At 47.4% G+C, this 24,329-nt stretch overlaps 1 protein-coding gene across 1 annotated transcript in view; it reads right to left on the bottom strand.

Moving 5' to 3' along the window:
• Positions 1 to 19,910, bottom strand: part of LOC142792641 (vesicular glutamate transporter 2-like) — a 92,774-nt gene extending 72,864 nt beyond the window's left edge. The window contains exon 1 of the mRNA XM_075885654.1: positions 18,825 to 19,910. Within this exon, the coding sequence (XP_075741769.1) occupies positions 18,825 to 18,944 (120 nt within the window). The 5' untranslated portion in view covers positions 18,945 to 19,910. The remainder of the gene's footprint in view (positions 1 to 18,824) is intronic.
• Positions 19,911 to 24,329: the final 4,419 nt, after the last annotated feature.

Raw genomic sequence — 24,329 nt, 5'->3', positions numbered from 1 at the left:
ACGCCTTTCACACTGTATATTTCCTACAGGACACTGGAGTTCTAGCCTGTCTGGTTGATGATGATGATGATGTGTGGCGCTTTGTGGCGCAAGGGCCAATTGATGGCCAAAGAGCGCCATTTCGATGAGTAGAGATGCGGACAAAGATATGTTGCGTGGCTGTGTAGGTGCCTTAAAATTCCTCGCGATAATGCGGGTAAAAACATAAGTATTAAGATTATGACAGTGGCGTGATATGCATATTAAAAAGGGTGACAAAGGTTTTGCTAATAAAAACATGTAAAAATATTTGGCACTAGCACAAGCGCCTCATCAGCGCCCTTGTGTCCAAGAGCTGCGAGGCAAGTGCTTTTAAATATAGTCACTGTAGCAGCAACCTCTCTTGATAGGTCACGTTACGCAATGCCTGGGTATATTACATGGTAAAAACCGACATCTCTTAAAAAAGCTAGCAATGATTTGTGGGTAAAAAGTGGTTCCCTACCGACAAACATTGCGGGGTGTAATGGTATATGTTGTCGGTAGGGTAATGGAAAGTGTTGTCTTCTTAGAGTGTCTAATTGTTTACATTGGATTAAAACGTGAAGAACAGTTAATGCCTCACCACATTTGTCACACAATGGTGGATCGCCACCAGACAAAAGACGTGTGTGTGTCGTGTATGTGTGTCCTATCCAGAGTCTTGTTAGTGTTACCTCTGTTAGACGTGATTTTGATACTGGTGGCCGATGGCTAAGGTGTGGCTTGATAACGTGTAGCTTGTTTTGTGTGTGTCTATCCCACTTGCTCTGCCAGTAGTGCCTGAGCTTTCGTTTGAGAGACGGCTTAAGATCAAGGGGCGGGATCGATATGGGTGTAGTGGCACTGATTTCGTGGACGGATGCAGCAAGCTGATCCGCCATTACGTTGCCTTGAATCTCACGGTGCCCTGGCACCCAGCACACTACAACATGTTGGTTGAGTGTGTAGAGTGTGCATAAAATGGAGTAAAGTGAGACGAGGACAGGGTTTTTTTGTTTTTAAGACTGTGCAGAGCCGTTACCACACTGAGGGAGCCTGTATAAATTACTGCTTTTTGTATTTGTAATTGTTTGATGTGTTTAGCTGCCACAAGTATCGCATAAGCTTCCACAGTGAAGATACTTGTGCCTGGATGTAGAGGGCCAGCATCCGAAAAGGAAGGGCCAACAGCAGCGTAGGACACAGAGGAGTTGGACTTGGAGGCATCTGTAAAGAACTCAGGACGTGTGTATTTGTGTTGAAGTTCCAGGAAGTACGTTCGAATATGGGCAATAGGCGCATGTTTTGTAACTTCTAGGAAAGACACATCGCAATCTATAGTCTGCCACTGTCACGGTGGTGGGTATGCTACAGGAGCCATTAAACTGTGTTCAAGTGACACTCCAGTGTCCTCAGCTAGACCCTTCAGGCGAAGTGAGAAGGGCTGCCTCATCGAAGGCCTGTTTTGAAACAGAATGGAGCTCGACAAATCAATAATAGTAGAGTATGAGGGGTGCTTCTTGTCTGCTTTCACCTTAAGAAAATAAACAAAGGACATGTAAGTTCTCTGCAGATGAAGCGACCACTCATTTGACTCAACGTAAAGGCTTTCTACGGGGCTGGTGCGAAAAGCACCCGTCGAAAGGCGGATGCCCAAATGGTGCACGGGGTCCAGCATCTTCAAAGCACTTTGAGTCGCAGACTGATAGACAACGGCCCCATAATCTAAGCGGGTGCGAATGAGGCTTCTATACAAATTCATGAGACATTACCTGTCACTACCCCACGTAGTACGTGACAACACTTTTAAAACATTCATGGCTTTTAAACATTTTGTTTTCAAATACTTGATGTGCGGTACGATGGTCAACTTGTTGTCCAAGATTAGGCCTAAGAATTTATGCTCCGCATTTACAGACAGACGTTGACCGTTCAGTTCAATGTCGGGTTCTGAGTGCATGCCTCTCTTTCGGGAGAACAAAACACACGTGCTTTTTTGTGGGTTCAGTCGGAATCCGTTTTCCTCTGCCCATTTGGAGACCTTGTTTAAACCTAACTGAACCTGCCGCTCACACATTGCCAAGTTGCATGACTTGAAGCCAAGCTGAACGTCGTCAACATATGTACAATAGAACATATTGCGGGGGATGGACAGGTGCAAGGAATTCATTTTGATAATAAAAAGTGTACAACTAAGTACACCACCTTGTGGCACGCCTGTTTCCTAGACAAATGTTTGGGAGAGAACACTGCCCACACGGACACGGAATGTCCGATTAGACAAGTAACTCTCGATTATGGAAAACATTCTACCACGCACGCCAAGGTGGGACAGGTCTCTTAGAATTCCAAAGCGCCATGTTGTATCATAGGCCTTTTCGATATCGAGAAACACAGAGAGAAAATATTGTTTATGGACGAAAGCGTCTCTGATCTGTGCCTCGATACGAACGAGGTGGTCTGTGGTGGATCTACTCTCTCGAAATCCGCACTGAAATGGGTCTAGCAAATTGTTTGTTTCAAGAAAATGTACAAGTCGGCAGTTTATCATTTTTTCGAAGACTTTGCAGAAGCATCTAGCAAATTGTTTGTTTCAAGGAAATGTACAAGTCGGCAGTTTATCATTTTTTCGAAGACTTTGCAGAAGCAGCTTGTAAGTGCAACCATGTTCCAGACTTTAGCCTCCTGTGTGTCTGAATTGATCCCTGACAAAAACTTCTGCCAGCTTTCTCTTCTGGCCTGCCGACGCGTTCTCCTGCCTTGAGACTTTATTTTCTTGAAGGTGTCAAGATTTCCGGCTGTCGGGGAGTTCCGAAGCAACCTCCATGCCTTATTCTGCTCCTTTCGCGCATTACGACACTCAGTGTTGCACCATGGGACGTGTCGCTTGCCGGGCTATTCAGATGTTTGTGGGATGCATTTGGCTGCTGCGTTAATAAGGAGAGCTGTGAAGTACTGCACAGCTTCATCTATGCTTAGCCCACATATGTCAGTCCAACATAACTGAGCATTGTTATGAAACTGTTCCCAGTCGGCTTTGTGTATAAGCCATTTGGGAACTCGTGGAGGACATTCGTATGATGTTTGTGTACTCGAAGCGACAGGACAATGGTCACTTCCGTAGGGATTATTTAGAACTTTCCATTGGAGCAATGGTACAAGTGAAGGAAGAGTAGGTCTTGTTGGCAAGGTTATAATATGTTGCCTCTTTCCTATTCAACAGACAGGCACCGGAGGAAAAAAGGAACTGTTCAATGAGACGACCTCGTGCATCGCAGCGAGAATCACCCCATAGACTGCTATGAGCATTCAGGTCACCAAGGACCAGATAAGGTTCGGATAGTTGATCTATTAAGGACTCGAATTCTCGTTTTCCAAGACGGTGGTGTGGGGGTATGTACAGAGAGCAGATGGTGACGAGCTTGTTGAAAAGAACTGCTCGAACAGCCACTGCCTCTAGTGTTGTTTGCAGCGGTAAATGTGTGCATGCTACTTTTTGATTAACAATAATGGCTACACCTCCGGATGATGCCGCAGCATCATCTCTGTCCTTTCGGAAGAGAACATACCGACGCAAAAAATTCGTGTTTTCAGATTTTAAATAAGTTTCCTGTACACACAGCACTTTCGGCGAATGTTTGCAAAAGAGCTCTTGAACATCATCGAGGTTTCTAAGCAGTCCTCTGACGTTCCAATGTATTATTTGTGTTGCCATATTGGAGGTATCGTAGTGCTGTGTGTAAGGAAAAATGGGTGTGTCTGCTTCTTAAGGTAAACGTTAAGACTCAAAGAACAGGGCCGTCACCGGGCCCCGTTAGCGGCTTTTTATTTCTTTTGGTGCGCTCCAGGGAGCTACGTCGATCTTTCGGCACCAGGGGTACCGTGGTGTCCATCGCCTCCTCAGAGGCACTGCGTGCCCGCATTTGCGAGCTGATGTTTTGGGCTTGGGGCCTCGCCTGGTGAGACGAGGCCTTCATATCGGCCGACCCTGGGGTCTCCTTCACCTCGGGGGGCGAAACCTTCGGTCCTTTTGGGCTAGAGATCGAAGGGACTTCCTTTGGTGCTGGGATACCCTGGCTGCTGCAAGAGCTTGCAGCGGCCGTGGTTGTCGCCGTGAGGACGAGTGGCAGGGCAGCCTTGGCTGTTCCCGCCGTGGGTTGGGGGCATTGGCAACCACCTGGGCACACTGTGCCTGGCATGGGCAGTTGCCGCAGGCCGTTGTAGTGCTGCCCCCCGTTGCACTACATCGGCGAACGATGGTTTGTTTGTGAAAAGACCAGATACTTGTTGACGGGCTTCTCGGAAAGTAATGTTTTGTGTGATTTTGATTGTAACAATTTCTTTTTCCTTTTTCCATGTTGGACAGGTTCAGGAGTATGCGGGATGGGCACCATCGCAGTTTGCGCAGTGGGCCCCATCCTCCACCTTACACTCGTCTGTGGCGTGTCCCCTGGTGGCACACTTTCCGCAGGTGAGTTGGCCGCGGCAACTCTGAGAGCCGTGACCAAAACGCTGGCATTTGAAGCAACGTCGTGGGTTGGGAATGTAGGGTCCCACATTCAACTTCAAGTATACTGTTTCGAGATGTTCAGGCAGGGTACTGGTGCAAAATGTCACAATTATGTGTTTTGTTGGGATTTCCTTCTTATCACGCCTAATTTTGATTCTTTGTACGTGTGTCACCTGCTGGTCCTTCCAGCCCTCGAGGAGCTCCCCTTCAGTCAGGCCAAGCAAGTCTTGATCAGATACAACGCCTCGGGAAGTGTTGAGTGAGTGGTGTGGTGTAATTGAAATGGGTATGTTTCCAAACGATTCTAGTTTTGAGAGGTTTTCATACTGGCTCTGACTTTTTACCTCGAGGAGAAGATCCCCACTGGCCATTCTTGTAGCCTGGTAACCTGGTCCAAGTGTAGTGGTGAGGCATTTGGAAACAACGAAAGGCGAAATAATTCTGGCGTTCTTTTCAGCAGTTTCAGAATGGATTACACGGTACCGGGGAAAGGTTTCTTTCGGTTTGCTGAAATAATTGCAAAAGTCTTCGGTGCGCCCTCTCTTCGAGAGAGGACGATCGTGCAATGAAGGGAGGGAAGAAAAAGCCATAAACTAAATATGAGTTCGGCAGCCATGCCAGCCGCCCACCATGAAGCCCAACACGGGGACGTGACAAGTCCTAAATTTATATGAGGCATGCCAACGTCAGCTGTACACAGCCGCTATAACCAAATATATTGTGCCCAAGACAGAGCACATACACAAGGTTAACCCTTGCCGCCAGGAAAAATCGGAAGTAAATGGAAGAGAGAAGAAGACAGGTTAGAATTAAAGACGAGAAAAGACTAAGATGTAGAGAGAGAGAGAAATAGGAAAAGGCGACTGCCGATTTCCCCTGGGTGGGTCAGCCCAGGGTTGCCGTCTACGTGAAGCCGGTGCTAAAGGGGTGTGTTGACTCTGCCGGGGGGCCTTAAAGGTCCAATCACCCAGTGTCGGCTCAACCCCCAGGATCCCCCTTTCCCGGACACGGCAAAGCCACGCACGGCTAGGCGTGGGAGGGAGTAGAAACTCCCCCGTTAGCTCGGGTCCGTGGTGTCGCTACACACCAAACGCCTGCTTGCGCAGGCGCCCCTGCGGGGCCTGTCTGGTTTATGTACACAATAAACTTTCGTATTACTGATAATTCCAGTGGCTGCCTACTCCTACTGGCATTCCTGTAAATAACCATGCGGACGCAGCTGCCCGATTTGTTCACGACTGTGTCGGCACTCGGCAGTGTCGTCGTTCCCCTCTCAAGATCCGACGCTACTAAAGAACTTCATGTGATAGCCCGTCATTATAACGTTGAACTTGGGCAATTCATCAACACAAGCCCCCGGCTGCATAACTTAGACCATGATTTCCACACTGCGTATCCCGCACAGCATAAAACAGCGTGACTTTACCCTGTTGGTGCGTCTGTGGCTTGGAGTGGCCACCTCAAATACCGATTCATTTATGCATTAAATGGCGCCATCATGTATGCAGTTGTAGCGTTCTTTAGCGAATCTCAATGAGAACACCCGCTTAAACTTCAAAAGAGCGGCCCTCAGTGCGGCTCTCAGCCGCACTAAGTCAGCTGGACAATCGCCCTCTCACAGAGAACAAAATCCAAGGACTCTAACTAACTTGGTCTTCAACACCAGCCGCTCTGAGGATGTTGCGGTTTCTTCATCCAACTGGACTCAATGACAAACTCGTTGCTCATAGGCATTGTTGCTGTGCAGTACTTAGACGGTGCTATAGTTATGACTTTGTTTGGTCCCCTATCGACGCCAAAAGGTTGTTCTTCAGTGTCGTAGCCAGAGTAGGGTGGGGGGGGGGGGGTAAATTCCCTTTGAATTTTCCCACTGCCATTTCCCCATATTTTCTTTCGTCGCTTCGCGTTGACATGATCTAGAAACCAGATTATGCTATAGTGTCACAATATCATTCCTGGGTGCTTTTACGATGTCTGCACACGGGAAAACGTGTCGCGGTGCACTCTGAGATTTTGAGCAGGAATTTTGGCCACGATTGTTGTTAGTTGGCTCGGCGACGGGATTAATACTGCAGTGGTGGTCTACTTCTAACACCGTGGTCATACGTGTACCCGCCGGAACAGAGCTCACCCGAGCCGATCACAACGATGATTTTCACTTGGTAGAGATTCATTTTAATGGTAAAAGCCAGACACAGTTCTATGGCCTGCGTGGCCACGTTCAAGCATATTACAGTTTGACTCTTCGTACGTGTGCTAAGATGTACTCAAGCCAGAGAATAACATTTCAATTGAACTTTCACTCTTTCTGCTGACATCTAAACATACACACACACGCCCGCACACATTTGGCTCATCCACCGTATATTTAGCTTATTCACCGCACAGAATATTTGGCTCATCCACCAGGCTTTGCTTGTATGCGAGTGAAGAATATATTGATACATATATTTGCTATGCTCTAACGGCTAAAAGCACTCGGAAGTGTTTAATGACGAAGGTGCAATACAGGCAAATGTACAGGCCAATCACAACCTTAGAAAAGCCTACTAATATACTCATTATGTAACTTAAACTGATAAATAAAAATATGGTAGTCATAAAGCTCATTGATTTAATTATATGTGGTGTTTAGCGTCCCGAAACCACCATACTTCCACGCTCCTTTCCTCAAGTTTTGTTATCGCCCCATTACACTACGTTCAGCGCAAACCACGCCTACGATGTTAGAGAAGCTTCGATGCTTTAGTAGATCGTTTTGTTAAGATTACGCCCACTTCTGGAACATCACAAATTATTCGAGAACCTACGCCGCCGCTAGCGATAATGCTAGAATATTCGATGGCAAGGGTATTAATGCCGACACGCTTCGCCGCTTGTCAGTTGATCGATGGCCGACGGTCTGTTCGCTGCTATCAGTGTCAATGTCTTACTTTCTTTTTGCGTGGCCACAAGGGCGGCCCGAATAAACAGTTTCTTCTTTGACGTGGACTCCGCTCCGTTCGTTAACATTATGACCCCATGACATCTGGTGGACGTGCTGCTTCGTTCATGTACCGGACACCCCCGTCAAGCCTTGAACCCAGCCCACGTCGCGAAGAAGACACGAACGCCAGCCACGAGTGCCGAACAAGCCAGAGGCAGCAGGGTTTACCTCCAGAGTACGAGCCTCTACAAGAGAAGGCTCGGAAAACCAAGGCCATGACCTCGACCGCGGCAACGATGACGACTGCTGCGCCACAGCCCGCGATCGTGGTGCAGCAGCCAAGAGAACCAGTGATTTTTCACGCTTCACTGTTTGAAATATTCTGTACAGTTCTGAATATGTTGACGTAAAAGGAAATGATGGCTGCACGTTTGCTAACAACAAAAAACACCTTGCCCCAATGTTATTGTTTCATACGCAGCGAACAAGCTTTAACTTTGTGAGTAGGTATTGTCTGGTCTCAGGTGCACTTTCGATTGAGACCAACTGAACATTTTTTCAACAATGAGTACCTTGCCCTTGCAGGCTGCTCGATAAAACGTATACCATTGGAGTACTTCATTGCTATAAAAGTCACACAGCAACTGTAATGTCAACCAAGGTTGCGAGAAAGTGTGCCCGAACAATAACGCGTGTGAAATCGTTTTGCCGACGTGCAGCGTAACTTACAAAAAGTTGCTTCCAAGCATGCTTGTGTGCGCGCAGTGAAGTACAAAATGTTGACTAAAAGCTATCACTCCGTCAGGGCTGCTTGGCATATAGAGCTTAACACCTTACCATAAAAATCATTTTCATAGGCAGGCAGACACAAACATCGACAGTAAGAAATGATTCGCTCAGCAAAGTAAGCAAAACCAATATGTAATTATGAATGTACAAAAACGTGCGGCGAATACCTCTTATTCATCGTTGTAAGCGGAGCTGTCCTCGTCTTGTGAAACGCACTTCGCCATGACGAGGACTATGCCATCTACGCTTAATAGATTAACGATTAATAATGCCTTCTCCGATCGGGCGGGTCATTGTAATGATGCGTTTTCGAAGACTAGTTCATTCAATGGTGCAATGAGAGGCAGTCGCTTCGACCGTGACTCTACCTGTCGTTTGCATCAGCCGTGGTGTTCTAGTGGCCAAGGTACTCGGCTGCTGACCCGCAGGTCTTTTCGATGCAGGCGCAAATGCTGTAGGCCCATGTGCTCATATTAAAGAACCCTAGGTGGTCGAAATTTCCGAATCTCTCCACTACAGCATCTTTCAAAATTATATATGATGGTTTATGGGACGTTAAACTCCACGTATCAATCAATAAATCACATGTCGTTCACTGTATTTCAGTGTGATTAGTTTAATTTTACTTAATCTCTTCGCAAGCATGCCCATGGGGAGAGAGGAGGGAGTCTGATAACTTTGATATACCAGTACATGTACACAATCTGGTCAAACTACTTCTGATAGCGACCTAACAGAGAAAAGCTGAATCTTGCCCCCCACCTCCCTGTCAAGTTGGTTTGAACCCCACCCGAAAAAAAATTTGGCTACGTTCCTGCTGTTCTTTTAGGGCTGAAGCTCCTTAAGGTGTGGGTCGTCCGTTTTTTGTATGTAATAGCCACCTCTAGTTTTAGTCCTTAGATTTTCCGCTGGATGGCAGTACTTGTTTATGATGAATATATGATGGAAAGATGCGAGATGGCAGTACTTAGATGGTTCACTATATGAATGGACGGACGGATACAGACATACGGATGGACATACATACAGACAGACAGTCGGACGGACACGCATACGTACGGACGGACGGATGAATAGGCAGACAGACAGACAGACAGACAGACAGACAGACAGACAGACAGACAGACAGACAGACAGACAGACAGACAGACAGACAGACAGACAGACAGACAGACAGACAGACAGACAGACAGACAGGCAGGCAGGCAGGCAGGCAGGCAGGCAGGCAGGCAGGCCGGCAGACAGACGGACAGAGAGACAGAATACAGACGGATGAACGGATGGACGGACAGGCAGACAGATGAACGAACGGGTGGACATAGGTACAGACAGATAGACGCGGCCAGTGCATAATTCACGGTTTACTGATAAAGCCCTTCGAAGTTCACCCAACTCACCATAATTCACTCTGTGGATATGCTGTGATTTCGTTTTCAACCTTCTATGACCCCTTTTACCTTTCCCAAGTACAGGTTATTGCAAACCGGAGCCTTTCTCCGTTAGATTCCCTGTCTTTCCTTCCCCTTTCTTTGATGTAGCTGACCAAGACGATACATTGTACAAAAGCACAAAGGCTTTTGCTGTTCCTTACAAGCTTCTTACCACATCACGATATATGCTTGCAATGTGGTATGTCTTATAATGATTTGTAAGAATACTGTTAGAGGCCACGCCGGGGTGATGCAACCGTTTAATGGGCCGAACAGCAGCGAGACAGCAGCCAGCGGTTTCAGCAGCTGCTGCAGCAGCACGAGCCTCTGCCACACAAGACGTCTTCTTCGTCGTCTCTAGCAAGCCCGTATTTTTGTCACTACATTGACTCCCCGGTGCAAAAGGAGCCATCCTGGCGACCTATGGCACAGACACGACTGGTGGGTCGTAGTGAAGTTTTAGACGGTCGACGTGAACAGTTTCACGCCCGCGGCGCCGTTGATCTGTAGGTGGCTGAATAGGTTCAACCATGTAGTTGACTGGTGATGTCTGGCACAAGATCCTGTACGGACCGTCATACTTGGGTGTGAACTTTGAGCAAAGGCCTGGGGCAGACGATGCCACGCGGAGACACGCGATTGTTCCAGGCGCGTATGACTATGGAGATGAGCGTTGGTCATGGGAGTTTTTCTGGCGAGCCTGATCGTGCGTAGTAAGCGCACGTGCGAGCTGCCGACATTCTTCGGCATATGTGGCGGCTTCGGCCAAAGTCGTCGATTCTGAAGGGTCTGGGCGGTACAGAAAGATAGTGTCCAAGAACGATGAAGGTTCCCAACCATAAAGAAGAAAAAACGGGGAGAATCCAGTTGTAGATTGAATTGCGCTGTTGTAAGCGTACGTAACGAATGGCAGTACGCGGTCCCAGTTCGTATGGTCATCGGAAACATACATGGAGAGCATGTCACCCAGCGTGCGATTAAATCGCTCGGTCATCCCGTTGGTTTGGGGGTGATATGCGGTGGTTGTTCTATGCACGATGTTGCACTCACGTAGGAGGGCTTCTACAGCTTCCGACAAGAAGGAACGCCCATGGTCACTAAGAAGCTCACTGGGCGCACCATGCCGGAGGACGAGGTTGTGCAGAATGAACAAGCCGACTTCACGCGCAGTGGCCTCGGGAAGCGCCGAAGTTTCGGCGTAACGCGTAAGGTGGCCCACGGCTACGATGACCCAGCGGTTTCTATTTGGTGCGTATGGTAGGGGACCGTAAAAGTCGATTCCGATGCGGCCGAAAGGCCGAGAAGGACACGGCAGTGGCTGGAGTGGTCCTGTGGTTGTGCGGGGGGAGCTCTTCCGGCGTTGGCACAAGGTACATAAACGGACGTACTGCCTAACAAAGCGGTACATTCCACGCCAGTAATATCGAATTCGTAGGCGAGCATACGTCTTCACTACACCTGCGTGGGCGCATTGCGGATCCGCGTGGAAGGAGGCACAGACGTCAGAACGTAAGTGGCGAGGTATCACCAGCAACCATTTGCGGCCATCAGATAGGTACTTTGGCCGGTACAGAAGACCGTCACGGATGGTAAAATGGCGAGCATTTCGTCGAAGTAAACGGTTGTTGGTACTTGGAGACGTCTGAGACAGGTACTCTAAGGGAGACGCTATCCATGGATCCTAGTGTTGCTCAGAGGACATGTCGACATGTTCAAGTGAAGAACATTCGTAGCGGGAAACAGACGCTGTAACATAATCGTGCGGAAGTGGCGAGCGAGAAAGAGCGTCGGCGTCCGAATGCTTGTGGCCTGACCGATAAATTACACGAATGTCATAGTTTTGGAGACGTAGTGCCCAGCGAGCTAGGCGACCAGATGGGTCTTTTAATGAAGACAACCAACACAATGTGTGGTGATCAGTCACGACGTCAAATGGGCGGCCATATACGTAAGGTCGGAATTTCGTGATTGCCCAAACAATGGCAAGGCATTCTTTTTCGTTGAATGAATAGTTCTTTTCCGCTTTAGTAAGGGTGCGACTAGCGTAAGATACAACATACTCATCGAAGCCAGATTTACGCTGAGCAAGAATAGCGCCGAGGCCTACTCCACTAGCGTCCATATGGATTTCGGTTGGAGAGTCTGGATCAAAGTGGCGTAAGATAGGTGGTGATGTCAGAAGATGTCGTAACGAGGCGAATGCTTCATCGCATGCTGGGGACCACGCCGAGATGTCTTGGTTGTCGGCTAGTAGCTGCGTCAGGGGTGCGATTATGGTGGCGAAATTGCGCACGAAACGGCGAAAGTATGAGCAGAGGCCGATGAAGCTGCGCAGTTTTTTTAGTGTAGCTGGCCTGGGAAAGTCGGCGACAGCGCTAAGCTTGGCTGGATCAAGACGAACACCATGCTTGCTAACAACATGCCCTAAGATGGTAAGCTGGCGGGCAGCGAAGTGGCATTTCTTCAAATTCAGCTGCAGTCCAGCGTCCGAAAAACAAGTCAGGACGCTTGCGAGGCGGCTGAGGTGGGAGTCGAAGTCCTTCGAGAAAACGACGACGTCATCCAAATAGCACAGGCATGTGTTTCATTTAAAGCCTCTAAGGATGTTGTCCATGAGACGCTCGAAGGTGGCAGGCGCATTACAGAGGCCGAATGACATCACGTTAAATTCATATAATCCGTCAGGCGTTACAAACGCAGTCTTGGGGCGGTCGGCTTCATTCATAGCAACGTGCCAGTAGCCCGATCGAAGGTCTAAAGAAGAAACTCTGCTCCTTGTAGGCAATCGAGGGCGTCATCGATTCTTGGCAGTGGATAAACATCTTTTCTCGTGATCTTATTAAGACGCCTGTAATCAACGCAAAATCTGATGCTACCATCCTTCTTTTTTACCAGTACAACCGGAGAGGCCCAAGGGCTGTTTGAAGGTTGTATTACGCCACGTCGAAGCATATCGTTCATCTGATCATCAATGGCACGGCGTTCAGCGTGAGAAACTCGATATGGGCGCTGGTGCAAAGGTGCATGGCTACCGGTGTCGATTTGGTGAACGATTTGAGGTGTGCGACCCAATGAAGGTTGGCTATGGTCAAATACATCTTGAAGCGATCTAGCAGAGCCAGGAGTTGGGTGCGCTGAGCAGCGGGAAGTTGAGGGTCAATCAATTGGGGAAAAAGCCTCCGGAGATGAAGTGGGAGTGGTATCAGAGGTAATGGTGTTCAAGTGAGATGATGGCAAGTCATCAGGTAGGTGACTGGATGAAACAGAATCAATTTCCTCAACGTGACCGAGGACTTCGCCACAGAATAATATGGCTGGGAAGGAAGCGAGTTCGTTATATAAATGGAGCCACGGGAGTTTTCTACGGTGACAACTGAGAACGGGAGAAGGAAGCTTTTGCAAGAGCCAAAGGCGTCGGAGGGGTAAAAGAGGGCGGTGAAAGAGGGCGCGTCGTCGCAGAAGAGTGGCACAAAAACTCAGGATAGAGGAGGGGTGTGAGTGTCCGCGGCCACGGTGACTCGGGAAAATAGCGGCTTGAAAGGTCTTTCAGACTTATAAGTGTGGCAGCTTGGGCTAGTTGGTATGGCATGACGATAGTTACAGCGCGAGAACAAAACGACGACACAGAGACAAAATCCTGTCTTTCGTGTCCTTCTTGCCTCTGTGTCGTCGTTTTGTTCTCGCGCTATAACTATCGTCTTTCAGACGTCGGCGCTTCACACAGGGGCAGTTCAGACATCGTCGACAACTCTAGTTCGGCACGTTATATAAACCCTACTTTTTATGCCGCCATCTCAGCTTCCATGTATGGTTCTCGAATGTTTTTTTTTATTCTAAGGATCTATTCGCAAATCCTGAAAAAGTTCGTGTGCTGGCTGTGCTGACGTTCCTTGATTGTAATGTCGGGTCGCATTGCTTCGTCGGAGGCGAAAGGGTACTGGCCACAGACCGCCTTATTCTCATCGGCATAAAGGATTTCACTTGCGAAACAGCGGAAATAAAGTTGCGCGCTGTGCGCGCAAACGTCGAGTCTTTTAGGCAAACCGCATCAGATTTCCTTCACGTTGAAGAACCTGCATGTGTAGCGAGCCCGAGGTTGAAGAAGGCAACTGATCATATGTAGCAGGTGCCTCCGAAAGGCGCTAGCACTTTTGCGCTGCGTTGCTACACTGCTACAGGCAAGGGCCTCAACAGTTTTCAAGGTAACTACGCTGCGACTAGTGTTGCCGCCTGCATGTATTCCGTTCAGTTCCATTGTTCCGCCAAAAGCTGAATACGCATGCCGTTCATATCATTACAGAACGGAGCTATGCCTGGGCCAGTGTATCTTGAGATAAGCCAAATTGTAGTTTCGATTGTGATACAATTGTTCCTTTCATTTCGTTCGCCGAACCGCCTATTACGTCTCTAATAAATAAAACCGCGTGCTTCTGAACACTCGCTTTTCCGTGTTGGCGGTAGTTGATAATCAAAGCAGAGATCTGCACCCACACAAAACGCACGCTACGAATGCTTAGACGTGATATAAAAATGCCACCCGCATCTTCCCTCGGGGGCGTGATGGAATCACGGACGGATGGACGCTTCGCCCCACTCGTCATCATTCACTCCGTGCATATTCTGTGATTTTTTCCCTGCATGCGCGTGCGGCGTGGCAAAAATAAAAGAACTATGTGGCCGCCTCTCAAAGCGGTCAAAGTGGTTACATATATGTCCTTTCAAGGTTGACTGTGTTAGCGCCTTTCCAAGGCATGGCCTCTATATAGCGAGCGCTCAGTTGGAGTCGCAAATGTACTTGTGAACTGATCTAAGGTGTGACGGCAATGATTTCATAGCTTTTATATTGTTTCGTTCCTAATTCCTTATCCACAAAGTCAGACAACACTATATCTCGAGCACTCTATTCGCCCTGTCTTTCACATTCATCGACTTTATTGGTGGTCGTTTTTTGTTTGTACTGGTCCAGTTTGATTAACGATTAGAATAGGTACTGTCAGGGTCTAGTTCACTTGTTCTTCCTCGTGAATAGTTGCCGTGGAGAACATTTGGTTTCATCATGAAAGAAGGCAAGGCGGGACTGCGCGGACACGAGTGAACAGTTCAAAGTATATAGAGCAGATCCTCTAACTTGTGGCACACAAATACAGTGGAGGATTGGCCAAGAATTACGTAGTTTTTATGGAAATCGTCGAAATATAGGTTGCATTTTCTCTATCAAAAAGTGAAAGAAATAGAAACAGAATATGACAACACACAGTCCAGATTCCTGGCTCTCTTTTTTATCTCCAAGTACGAGCAAAATGTGTACGAGAGGGCACATCAGCGCTGTTCCCCTTTCCGTTTTTTTTTATTGAAATAAAAAATAACTGAAGGATTTGTTGTCACCGTTACTTAGCGAAGGCTACCCTTTCCGCTTGATTGTTACAAAAGAGAATTAAAAAACAAAATAGCGTATATAAACCCATACAGTCCTACATAGGTATTTCCAAAAGTTCTCATTTCGGCAGAACAAATGCGTAAACACCACGCTCACAATCAGCTTACTCTGCTTAGTAATGTTCCAAATATTTGCGTCTTCTAAAAAACGTTGCAGCACCTTCATTGTTTTGCAGTTTATTTCAGATTAACATGCATTGGGCCTAGTATTCTCTCCCACGTAAACGTTCGCTTGCAATCTAGCGTATGGAGTTCCTGTTCGAGTCGCCGACTGTGTGCGTCGTGTTTCACACAATCGCAGAACAGTCGATTGCTCGTTTGGTATCGAAGTTTCGTAGAATTTGGTGCTCCGTAAACTCTATAGGTACGCTATTGCACCGACGGCCTTCGAAACGTCCCATGTGGCAACTCAGCTCTTACCAGCTATTGGCTTGAAGACCCTACAAACGCATGCAACCACACGTCTACACACGCTCTTTAAAATATCTCGTGATGAGTACCTACAAATTTTCTCTTTATATTTTTTCAGCGCATTTTGTTTCGTATGCTTAAAGTGTTTGCTCTAGTTCATATTCGTTATCTCTACACAAGTCTTTTCTTCAATGCTATTTTTTTCTCTTAATACCTTTTCTGTGTAATATTTCCATAGAATTTTCTTTTCTTCTTCCCTCGTTATGAGGTGGTTTCTTTGCGTATTACTGACTACAATGTGTCTGGACTGAGAAACTCTTGTATAACCTCGGTGAATAAATAAACTGGTTGTTCTCTTCGAGGTGATGAGCTCCATTCATTCCTTGTCTGTGCCTGAGCACTTGGTAAAGGGGAAGAACACACCCACCCGTTCGTAGCACGAAGCCACGAGAAAATCCATACGGATTTCTCAGAAAGAAAAGCCTCTTAGTTGCCGAACAATTCGTCCTGGTCTGAAGTTCGATCCTGGGGCCAACGCCTTTGCGCGGCGGTTGCTCTTTCCATCGGGCTAACCAGAAATCTAGCTGTTGACATCTCGAGGGCGAATTCATCGACAACTCGAAACACATGGACACGAGTATAACAAATGACTTGTGTGGAAAAGGTAGCAGAAGGGCTAAAAAAGGAAAAGAAGACAACCACCCGTCTTCGGCCGCCATTTTCACTAAAAACATTCATTTATATTAATAAAACCTTGCCCCCAATCTCAGGTAATTAGAGCCACCCCCACCCTGTCTTTGACCCCTCATCCATGTTCAGGCATATGACCAAGCCTGTAACGAACAGGTGTAGCTGTCATTTTAGTATTAACGTGACAGTGTTAGAAATATTGCGTCGAAGAAATTCCGGCGTCTTCGTCGGTGTCGGCGTCGTTGGTCGTGAGTGAAATATCATCATCTTGTCCGCGAGCAAGAAATCGAGAGAGCTGCAAATAAAATAAGTAAAAATTTCTGAGTCCGAGTGAGAATGAAACCCCGGCTGTTTGCTTATAGCATGCAGGTGTTCTACCACACAGCCCTGCATCTGCTTGAGAGAGAGAGAGAGAGAAACGAGAAAAAAGGAAGGCAGGGAGGTTAACCAGATGCTAGTATCCGGCATGCTACCCTACACTGGGGATGGGGAATAGGGAGTTGAAAGAGAAAGAGAGAGTTAAAAAATAAATAAGAGAAAAACACCGACACACACGCACACACAAAATCAGTCCATTCAGAGGTGTTCCGACAGGCCAGTATAGTTCGCAAGAAGCCCAGTAGCGCTTGCACGGCTTTCTTCTGTGACGATGAGTCATGATGATGGCGCAGTATTCTTTCTTCTGACAGCGGCTGGTCATCTAACCTGTTTAGTGTATTAGAAAGGTGTTGTCTTTCTAGGTTGTATTTCGGGCAGTCACACAGGATATGTCAAACTGTTTCTTCATCTCCGCAGTGTGCACAGTCGGCGGTGTCGGCCATCCCTATGCGGAACGCGTACGCACGGGTAAACGCGACTCCCAACCATAGTCTGCACAGAGCAGTAGCGTCACCTCGTCGAATTTTTGTTGGAAGCTGTAAGCTTAACGTTGGATCAAGGGATCGTAATCTTGCATGCTTGAAAATACAGTGTAAAAAGCTTCCTACGCTTTTGACTGATTGATATGGGGGGCTTAACGTCCCAAAACCATCATATGATTGTGAGACGCGCCGTAGTGGAGGGCTTCGGAAATTTCGACCACCTGAAGTTCTTTAACGTGCACCCAAATTTGAGTACACAGACCTACAACATTTCCGCCTCCATCGGAAATGCAGCCGCCGCAGCCGGGATTTGAACCCGCGACCTGCGGGTCAGCAGCCGAGTACCTTAGCCACTAGACCACCGCGGCGGGGAACAGAACAAAAATATCGAACAACATATAACGAGAGTGATATCTCACAAAGGCCGTGGTAGCTGGTTCCATCATGGAAGTAAAGTCGCGGCTGCTGACCCGCGACTTGCGGGTCAGCAGCCGAGTACCTTAGCCACTAGATCACCATAGCGGTGCACATCCTACGCTTGTAAATTCAGTGAATTTAACACAAATGCTCTATAAGCACATGCGTTATGCATATAGGTTTCACAATACACGTAATATCGCAGTAATATTTCGTGGTACAAGCGTACACACCCATCGGGCGTTCTGTTTAGACCATGCAAAGGGCAACGTTGGTGCATGCATAGCAAGTTGAAAAACATTTCACGAGCATAATTAATTACTCGTCGTTTAAGGCATGCTACCCATCACACTGAATGCAGCCATATGCGAAAGCTTCACTGAACAAGCCACTTTCAACTTCATCGATTAAATTGTATAGTAATCCGCAATGTAAACTTCTCGAGTAACATCATACAATAAAAAGTGTGCATCAAGACGTTCAAGTACTCCTTGGGACAGAATATCGCTATCACGTTCAAATTTTAAAGGCGAGGCTTAGGGATCGCTCAATTTTTACGTGGCCGAAGACGTAACTGTTATGAACCTTTAATGGAGCGTAAACTATTGCTGGCCAAAGAAAAAAAGCAATCGAAAAGCTGATTATTCGGTGTACAAGATAGTTAGATGGTATTCGGGAAGCCACTGCTAATCGTCTCGAACGGCTTAGGCTGGCGTTAAATTGATTTCACTGAGGTTCATGTGCTTATGCTGTCACCAGGAGACGTCATCGACGCGATGCTACCTAATCACAGTAAGTGCGTGCACCGATAGCCTCGTTTTAGGAGAAAAACGTGAACAAAATTAAATGCTTCATTCCTCGGCATTTGTGTCCTACATCGTGCACGTGTTCTGCGAAACAGCTTATCGGGACTCACGCTATGTTATTGCACCTTGTTGTTACGCATAACGATATATATTCTACTGCCCCGCGATCGCATTCCGTGCAAGCAACAAAAATACGTACAATCAACCAGCTGATTGCACAAGTGAAGCGTCAAGAAATCGCTTGCCTCCATCAAATGTCATTGATTCCCCGTCATTTTCTCGCCTGCGCTTAGATGACTGAAGTCTAATCCATGTGCTGCTTTTTTCATGTCACCTTTGCTCTCAATTTATGCAGGCTAAGGACATGATTTGTCGCTATGTGCATCTGACAATCTTCGGGAATAACAGCATGACACCACCAACAAATACAGTATGTGTCGAGAAGACGTGCATCTCAACTCCTTCGATGGCGACCCTGCGGTGACGTGCGTGTACTATCCCGTGAGACACGCAGCTCAAAGCGAGTAAGAAAACAAAAGTGTCCCAAACCTTGACACAGTACGCCGTGTAGCTGACGGTCTGCCAGAGGACCACATGGACGCCGATAATCACGAGGGCCATCATCAAATATCGCTTTGGCACGGAGACGCAGCTGCACTTGTCGTTCATGGCTTTTTGCTCTCCGGGCACGTGCGACACACGTCCGTCAACGGCACACACGAGCACCAGCGAGTCCCGTCGACACTCGGCTTTCCATCTGCGTACGCCACCGGCTTGCACACAGAACACGCGAAGAGGCCCGGCTACGTATAATTCATATTCCTCGCCGCATTGTTGTACTCTACCTGAGTGTGCGCCCTCATCTCCCCAATCTAGTTCTCACGACAGGCACGCGCTTCTGGTCCTGCACTTCGTCATCGTGGTTGCGGCTCCTTTGTTCCGTTTTCTTTCGGCGGGCCATGCCACCGAGATGCAGCGTGAGCACATCAGCACTGGTTCTAGATCGCATACATTGGTTTCGCAATGTTGACGTCTCCGTTCGGGGCTGTGTTTGTGAACCGCCGTCTGCATGTGAGGTGCAAGTTCGTGTGACTGTATGTCTCCGTTCGGGCCACGCATCAGCGCCTGCATGCCCTCGTGACTTTGACGAAAACCGGGGCTCTTTTTCCGTTGAGCCCGTCTTGTTCTTCACCACATACGTCGCGCCCGTCTGCAGCCTGTCACGCTTCGCGAAGTAGGGAATGTTCAGCGGTGCCAATAATGCCGTCGGTATAATAACTGGGTGACACGCTTGCTGGGCCCAGACAGGCTTGGACGTCGCTTCCGCGTGACATTCAAGTTGGCACTCGGTGCTGTCCAATTGATACCGAGCAGTAATTTTCTTTCACAAGCAGAAATCGTTGAAAAATCTGACCGGCTGCCAGTACCGTGTAGGCTTTGGCATCCGCCTTTGATCTGTGGTTTTCGATTGTGACAGCCGCAAGAACACCATAGCGCTTAACAAAACGTTTAGAGGTTGGGAGACAAAGATTCCCAGCGGAGAATACGTGACAGGTAATATGGACAATCGCAGGGAACTGTGGGATAAAACGGCTTTCGGTTCAACGCACCCAACGGGTTAGCGGCGGCACACTCGCATTTTTGCACCGCTCCGTTGAAAAATGCACCTCTACGTGCAATGTCAGTGCTTTAGAAGTTGGTTTTTTGTTTCTGCTAACCGTGACTGTGACGATGACAAGCTACGAAAGCCAAGAACGCTAAGAAAACTTTTTTATCGCACAAAATTGATCTGCTAGCCGATCAGTTGATACTATACAAAACAATTTTCATTGTATGATATGTTACGGCAGATTAAAAAACCACCATTTTTTAAAGATCTCAGGGGATGGTGATGACTGTAGTAGTGTGCTAAGAGTTCATTTCGGGATCTATGCTTCGGCCGACATCGTCGGTTTATCGGCATGAAGCGCAGCACTTATTGAGCACGTTGAGATATCTTTTTTTTTTTGTAGCCTTCAGCGCACTATAAGATGCATTTCTTAGTCGAAGCCAGATGCTTATTTGAAAGCTGATTTTGATCATTGATGATGTGCGAGCTTTAACGTCCCAAAACCATACGATTATGAAAGACGCCGTAGTGTAGGGCTCCAAAAATTTCGACCACCTGGGGTTCTTTAACGTGCACCCGAATCTGAGCACACGGGCCTACAACATTTCCGCCTCCATTGGAAATGCAGCTGCCGCAGCCGGGATTCGATCCCGCGACCTGCGGGTCAGCAGCCGAGTACCTTAGCCACTAAACCACCACGGCGGGGCCTGATTTTGATCAAGCTAAGCGGCATGGCGGCACATATATCAATACAGCCAGACATAGACGGAGCCAAATAATCGAAACCATGCACTTGTTTAACGCACTTCTCTCTTTGTGTGCCGTCCTGGCGCACAATTTGACCAATATAAACGTAATTGAGCTCGTCCAGCACTTTGTGTAAACTTACTCTTGAGTGAAGCTTATGCGTTTGTTTGTTTGTTTTTTGTGTGATATATATGGGTGCAATGGGCGGTGCTCATTTCGTATGGCAGGTAGATTTCGCCCACGTGTTCTCATAATAGCTTTGCTAGGCGCGCCCGCGTGACAATTTATTTCTCAGTACAATACTCGCAGTAAATTCATGCGTAAGCTTTTTATTAGTGTGAAATACACACGTACCTGTGATGAAATGGTTTTCGCACACTCTGGCTTCAACGTTCCGTCTTCAAAGGCTACCTGTCACTGTGGCTCTCTTCACAGCCGCGGCCCACCCAACGGCTGAACAACAGACAATGGTTTGTCAGGACGAAGATAAACGGGCGACCGCGCACGCGAATCCCGAATAGGCTGAGGCGTGCGGCGGAGCGGTTCGCCGTCGTCTACTCTTCTCGAACCGGAAGCCGGTAGCATGCAGACGGTGCATCCCACAATCCCTCGCTGTTTTACTGGTCACCTATTCGAGAACGGTTAATGTAGTACAGATTGACCAATCTCATCTCAGCACGCTCTTTCACTGGGCTACACAGATTTGGTCAACTGCTACTTTTCTTGGCTAGAATTTAAAATCAATCCTGCAAAAGTATAACTTTTTTTTTAGTTTGTCCAACGCGTCCTCGAAGGTCGGACGGCATACACAAGTTTAGCCCCCAAATAACGCCCAACTCCACCACGTCTTTTTCCATTTTGTCTCGAACGCATTGTTCACTTCAATAGTGAATGATCCTGATAGTTCGCCTAAGTAGCCCCCCCCCCCCGTCCTTTTTTTTTTTTGCAGTGCTGTATACGTTCACGAATAAATTGGCACGGGCAGAGCATGAAGTGAAAGGCCAAGATAACTGCTGTTCAATAGGAGTAACAGACTGCATCCTAAAGAATGCAAGCACGCGAAGGAGATGCAGACAGTTGGGCGTACATGCAGATGAAGAGCTTGAGGTGATCATGCAAGCACGTACAGGACTGGGTTAGTTGGAGATACGTGGAAGAGGGCGTTCCCTTCAGTGGTCGCGCCAGCTCAGTGCCACCTAGAAGATTATCAGGCCTGCTCACAGCTGCCGTGACGTCACTCGATTTGCCCCAGCGAGCGAGCGTACGGGAGTCCGTGAATTCATTGCCACAATCGTCTTCATTTTAAAGATAAAGCGTTCGCGACAAGTTTTACATGCTTACCAGCTTTATTCTGCCTTTGGGGTCATAAAAGGCACTGGTTTAGGTAATGTACTGTACTTTAAAGTATTAGGAGACTCACCTGTGAGCAACTTCTTCCACGAAAAAGCCAAATATTAACGCTATCGAACTTGTGGTCGATATATAAGAGCGAAATTGGACGGACCAACAAATTGACAAAATAAATGCAGTAAATTTTATTCATTCTTTATTTACTTACACCGGGACGCATACACACACTATCTGGAGCATGCAGAGAAACTGTTCCTAACTCATTTTCAAAGTTTCTTTGGTTTTATTTGTACTCTTTGCAACATCTGTCTTCATAGACACGTAGTTATTGAGGAGAGTGAGTGCTGCTGCCACAAGTTCTGTATTCAGCAAAATATCAGAGTGATGACTACTACAAGAGAAAACAAAATCTTTTGTTTCACAAAAATCTCTTGTGACCGACACAAAAAGCGGCGCTTCCTCTTTTGCTCTGGCCCCTCTCGCAGTGGTGCATGATCAGTCATATATCTTAGGGCCTGGGAAAACTGTTAGTACTGGGTCTATATTAAACCGCGTAGCCCCCGTAAGTGCTTCTATCGCACAGCCGGTTCTTGAATCGCTATATTCTTGGTAGTCGTTCCTAATTAGTTTAGCTTAAAGTAGAGATTACCCCCCTGAAAACCAATTAAGAAAGCGCTTCAGGGTAAGTGTCTACACCCATCTAAATTTCATGATTGATTTGTGGGGTTTAACGTCCCAAAACCACCATATGATTATGAGAGACCCCGTAGCGGAGGACTCCGGAAATTTAGACCACCTGGGGCTCTTTAACGTGCACCCAAATCTGAGCACGCGGGCCTACAACATTTCCGCCTCCATCGGAAATGCAGCCGCCGCAGCCGGGATTCGAACCCGCGACTTGCGGGTCAGCAGCCGAGTACCTTAGCCACTAGACCACCAGGGCGGGGCCAATCTAAATTTCAAGGAAACATATTAGAGTAACGTGCTGGCCGTGATAATACTACAATAGCGTGATATGAACACCGCCAAGAAAATACTATGCACAAAACCGATGCACTAAGCAATGCAACAGCATTCATTTCATTTTTATTAACCAAGTGAACAGAAGTAATACAAGTCCATGGCACTAATCACCTGTTGCAAAATGTTTACTGACCATGAAGGAAAAATGCCTGCTCTAAGAATGTTCTGCTACTGGCATTTATTAACTTATTGCCAGGACCTACGCCAACAAGTCAGAAGCACACATGACACCTTTATTTTGGAGTAAGAACGGAACATGGTGGCGATCGGGCCATTGGAACGACTTAAGAATGTGTAGTACGGACACACGTACCTTCGGGTCACGAAGAAAACAAATGTCGGTGTCAGCTTGACGAACGACACGCTCCCATTTCGTTCTTTGGTTGTCCTTAGGAAACAAAAACGTTCGCAGCGTTGGTCCCTTTGCCGCGACCATTCGCCACACAGCATCGCCCAACCGTTCGGATTTCCAGCCGTAGAGATTACGAATATCCAGTGCACAAAACGCATCGCATATCCACGCTGCAGTTCACGGACACAGAAAAAAATGGTGTTCTCAAGTCGCGAACAAGAACACGAGCACGCCACGAAAACTTTCGTCGGGCTTGGCAATCCATGTCTGTCGAGCAACGAGAGCAAGCAGCGTAGGAACGTCTGTGCAGTGAAAGACACTGGTCAAAACGGAGTGGCGTCAGAGCCCGTGGCCGACGTAGTGAGCAGGCCTGAAGTTATCTAGGGGGCATTGGTCAGGTCTAGGATGATGACAACGATGACGTATGTTCATTTTACGTTAGAAAGTCCTAAAGTGCACGGCACGAAGTGGTCCGTGCATGAAGCATCGAAAGGGAAAGAGCAGGGCGACGATAAAAAACCGCTGAACGTCAAAATCAAGCATATTTCCTCAGCAAGTAACTTTAATTTAGACCTTCAGCAAGAATTAGAGAATATTCACCCCTCTAACGCGAAGCAAATGCCATTCCAATATTTAAATGATCGGCTGCAAGATTACTTGGCACACGTGAACATGAACAACATAATCGCGACTGGTGCATTCGTAACAAATGAAAATGCTGAGGCAGATATTTTCTGGTCCTTTTTGGTTAGGTTTCCAGATTACACACCAACATTCACAGCAGAATTATTCGATATTGTACTGGCACTGCGGAAACTTCCTTCGTGAGAATCAGAAGCAGTCGTAATTACAGATTCTTTTTCAGGATGTGCTCCTTGTCTTCGGAAGCCAACTTAACCCTTATGCCTATGTTTCGACAACTCATACCGACAAACTTGCAAAAGCTTAAGTTGTTATGGGTACTAGGCTATCG

This window comes from Rhipicephalus microplus, chromosome 2 (genome assembly GCF_043290135.1).
Source record: "Rhipicephalus microplus isolate Deutch F79 chromosome 2, USDA_Rmic, whole genome shotgun sequence".
NCBI lineage: Eukaryota > Metazoa > Arthropoda > Arachnida > Ixodida > Ixodidae > Rhipicephalus > Rhipicephalus microplus.
The sequence above is the reverse complement of the archived record's forward strand: the minus strand, read 5'-3'. Positions and strand labels throughout refer to the sequence as shown.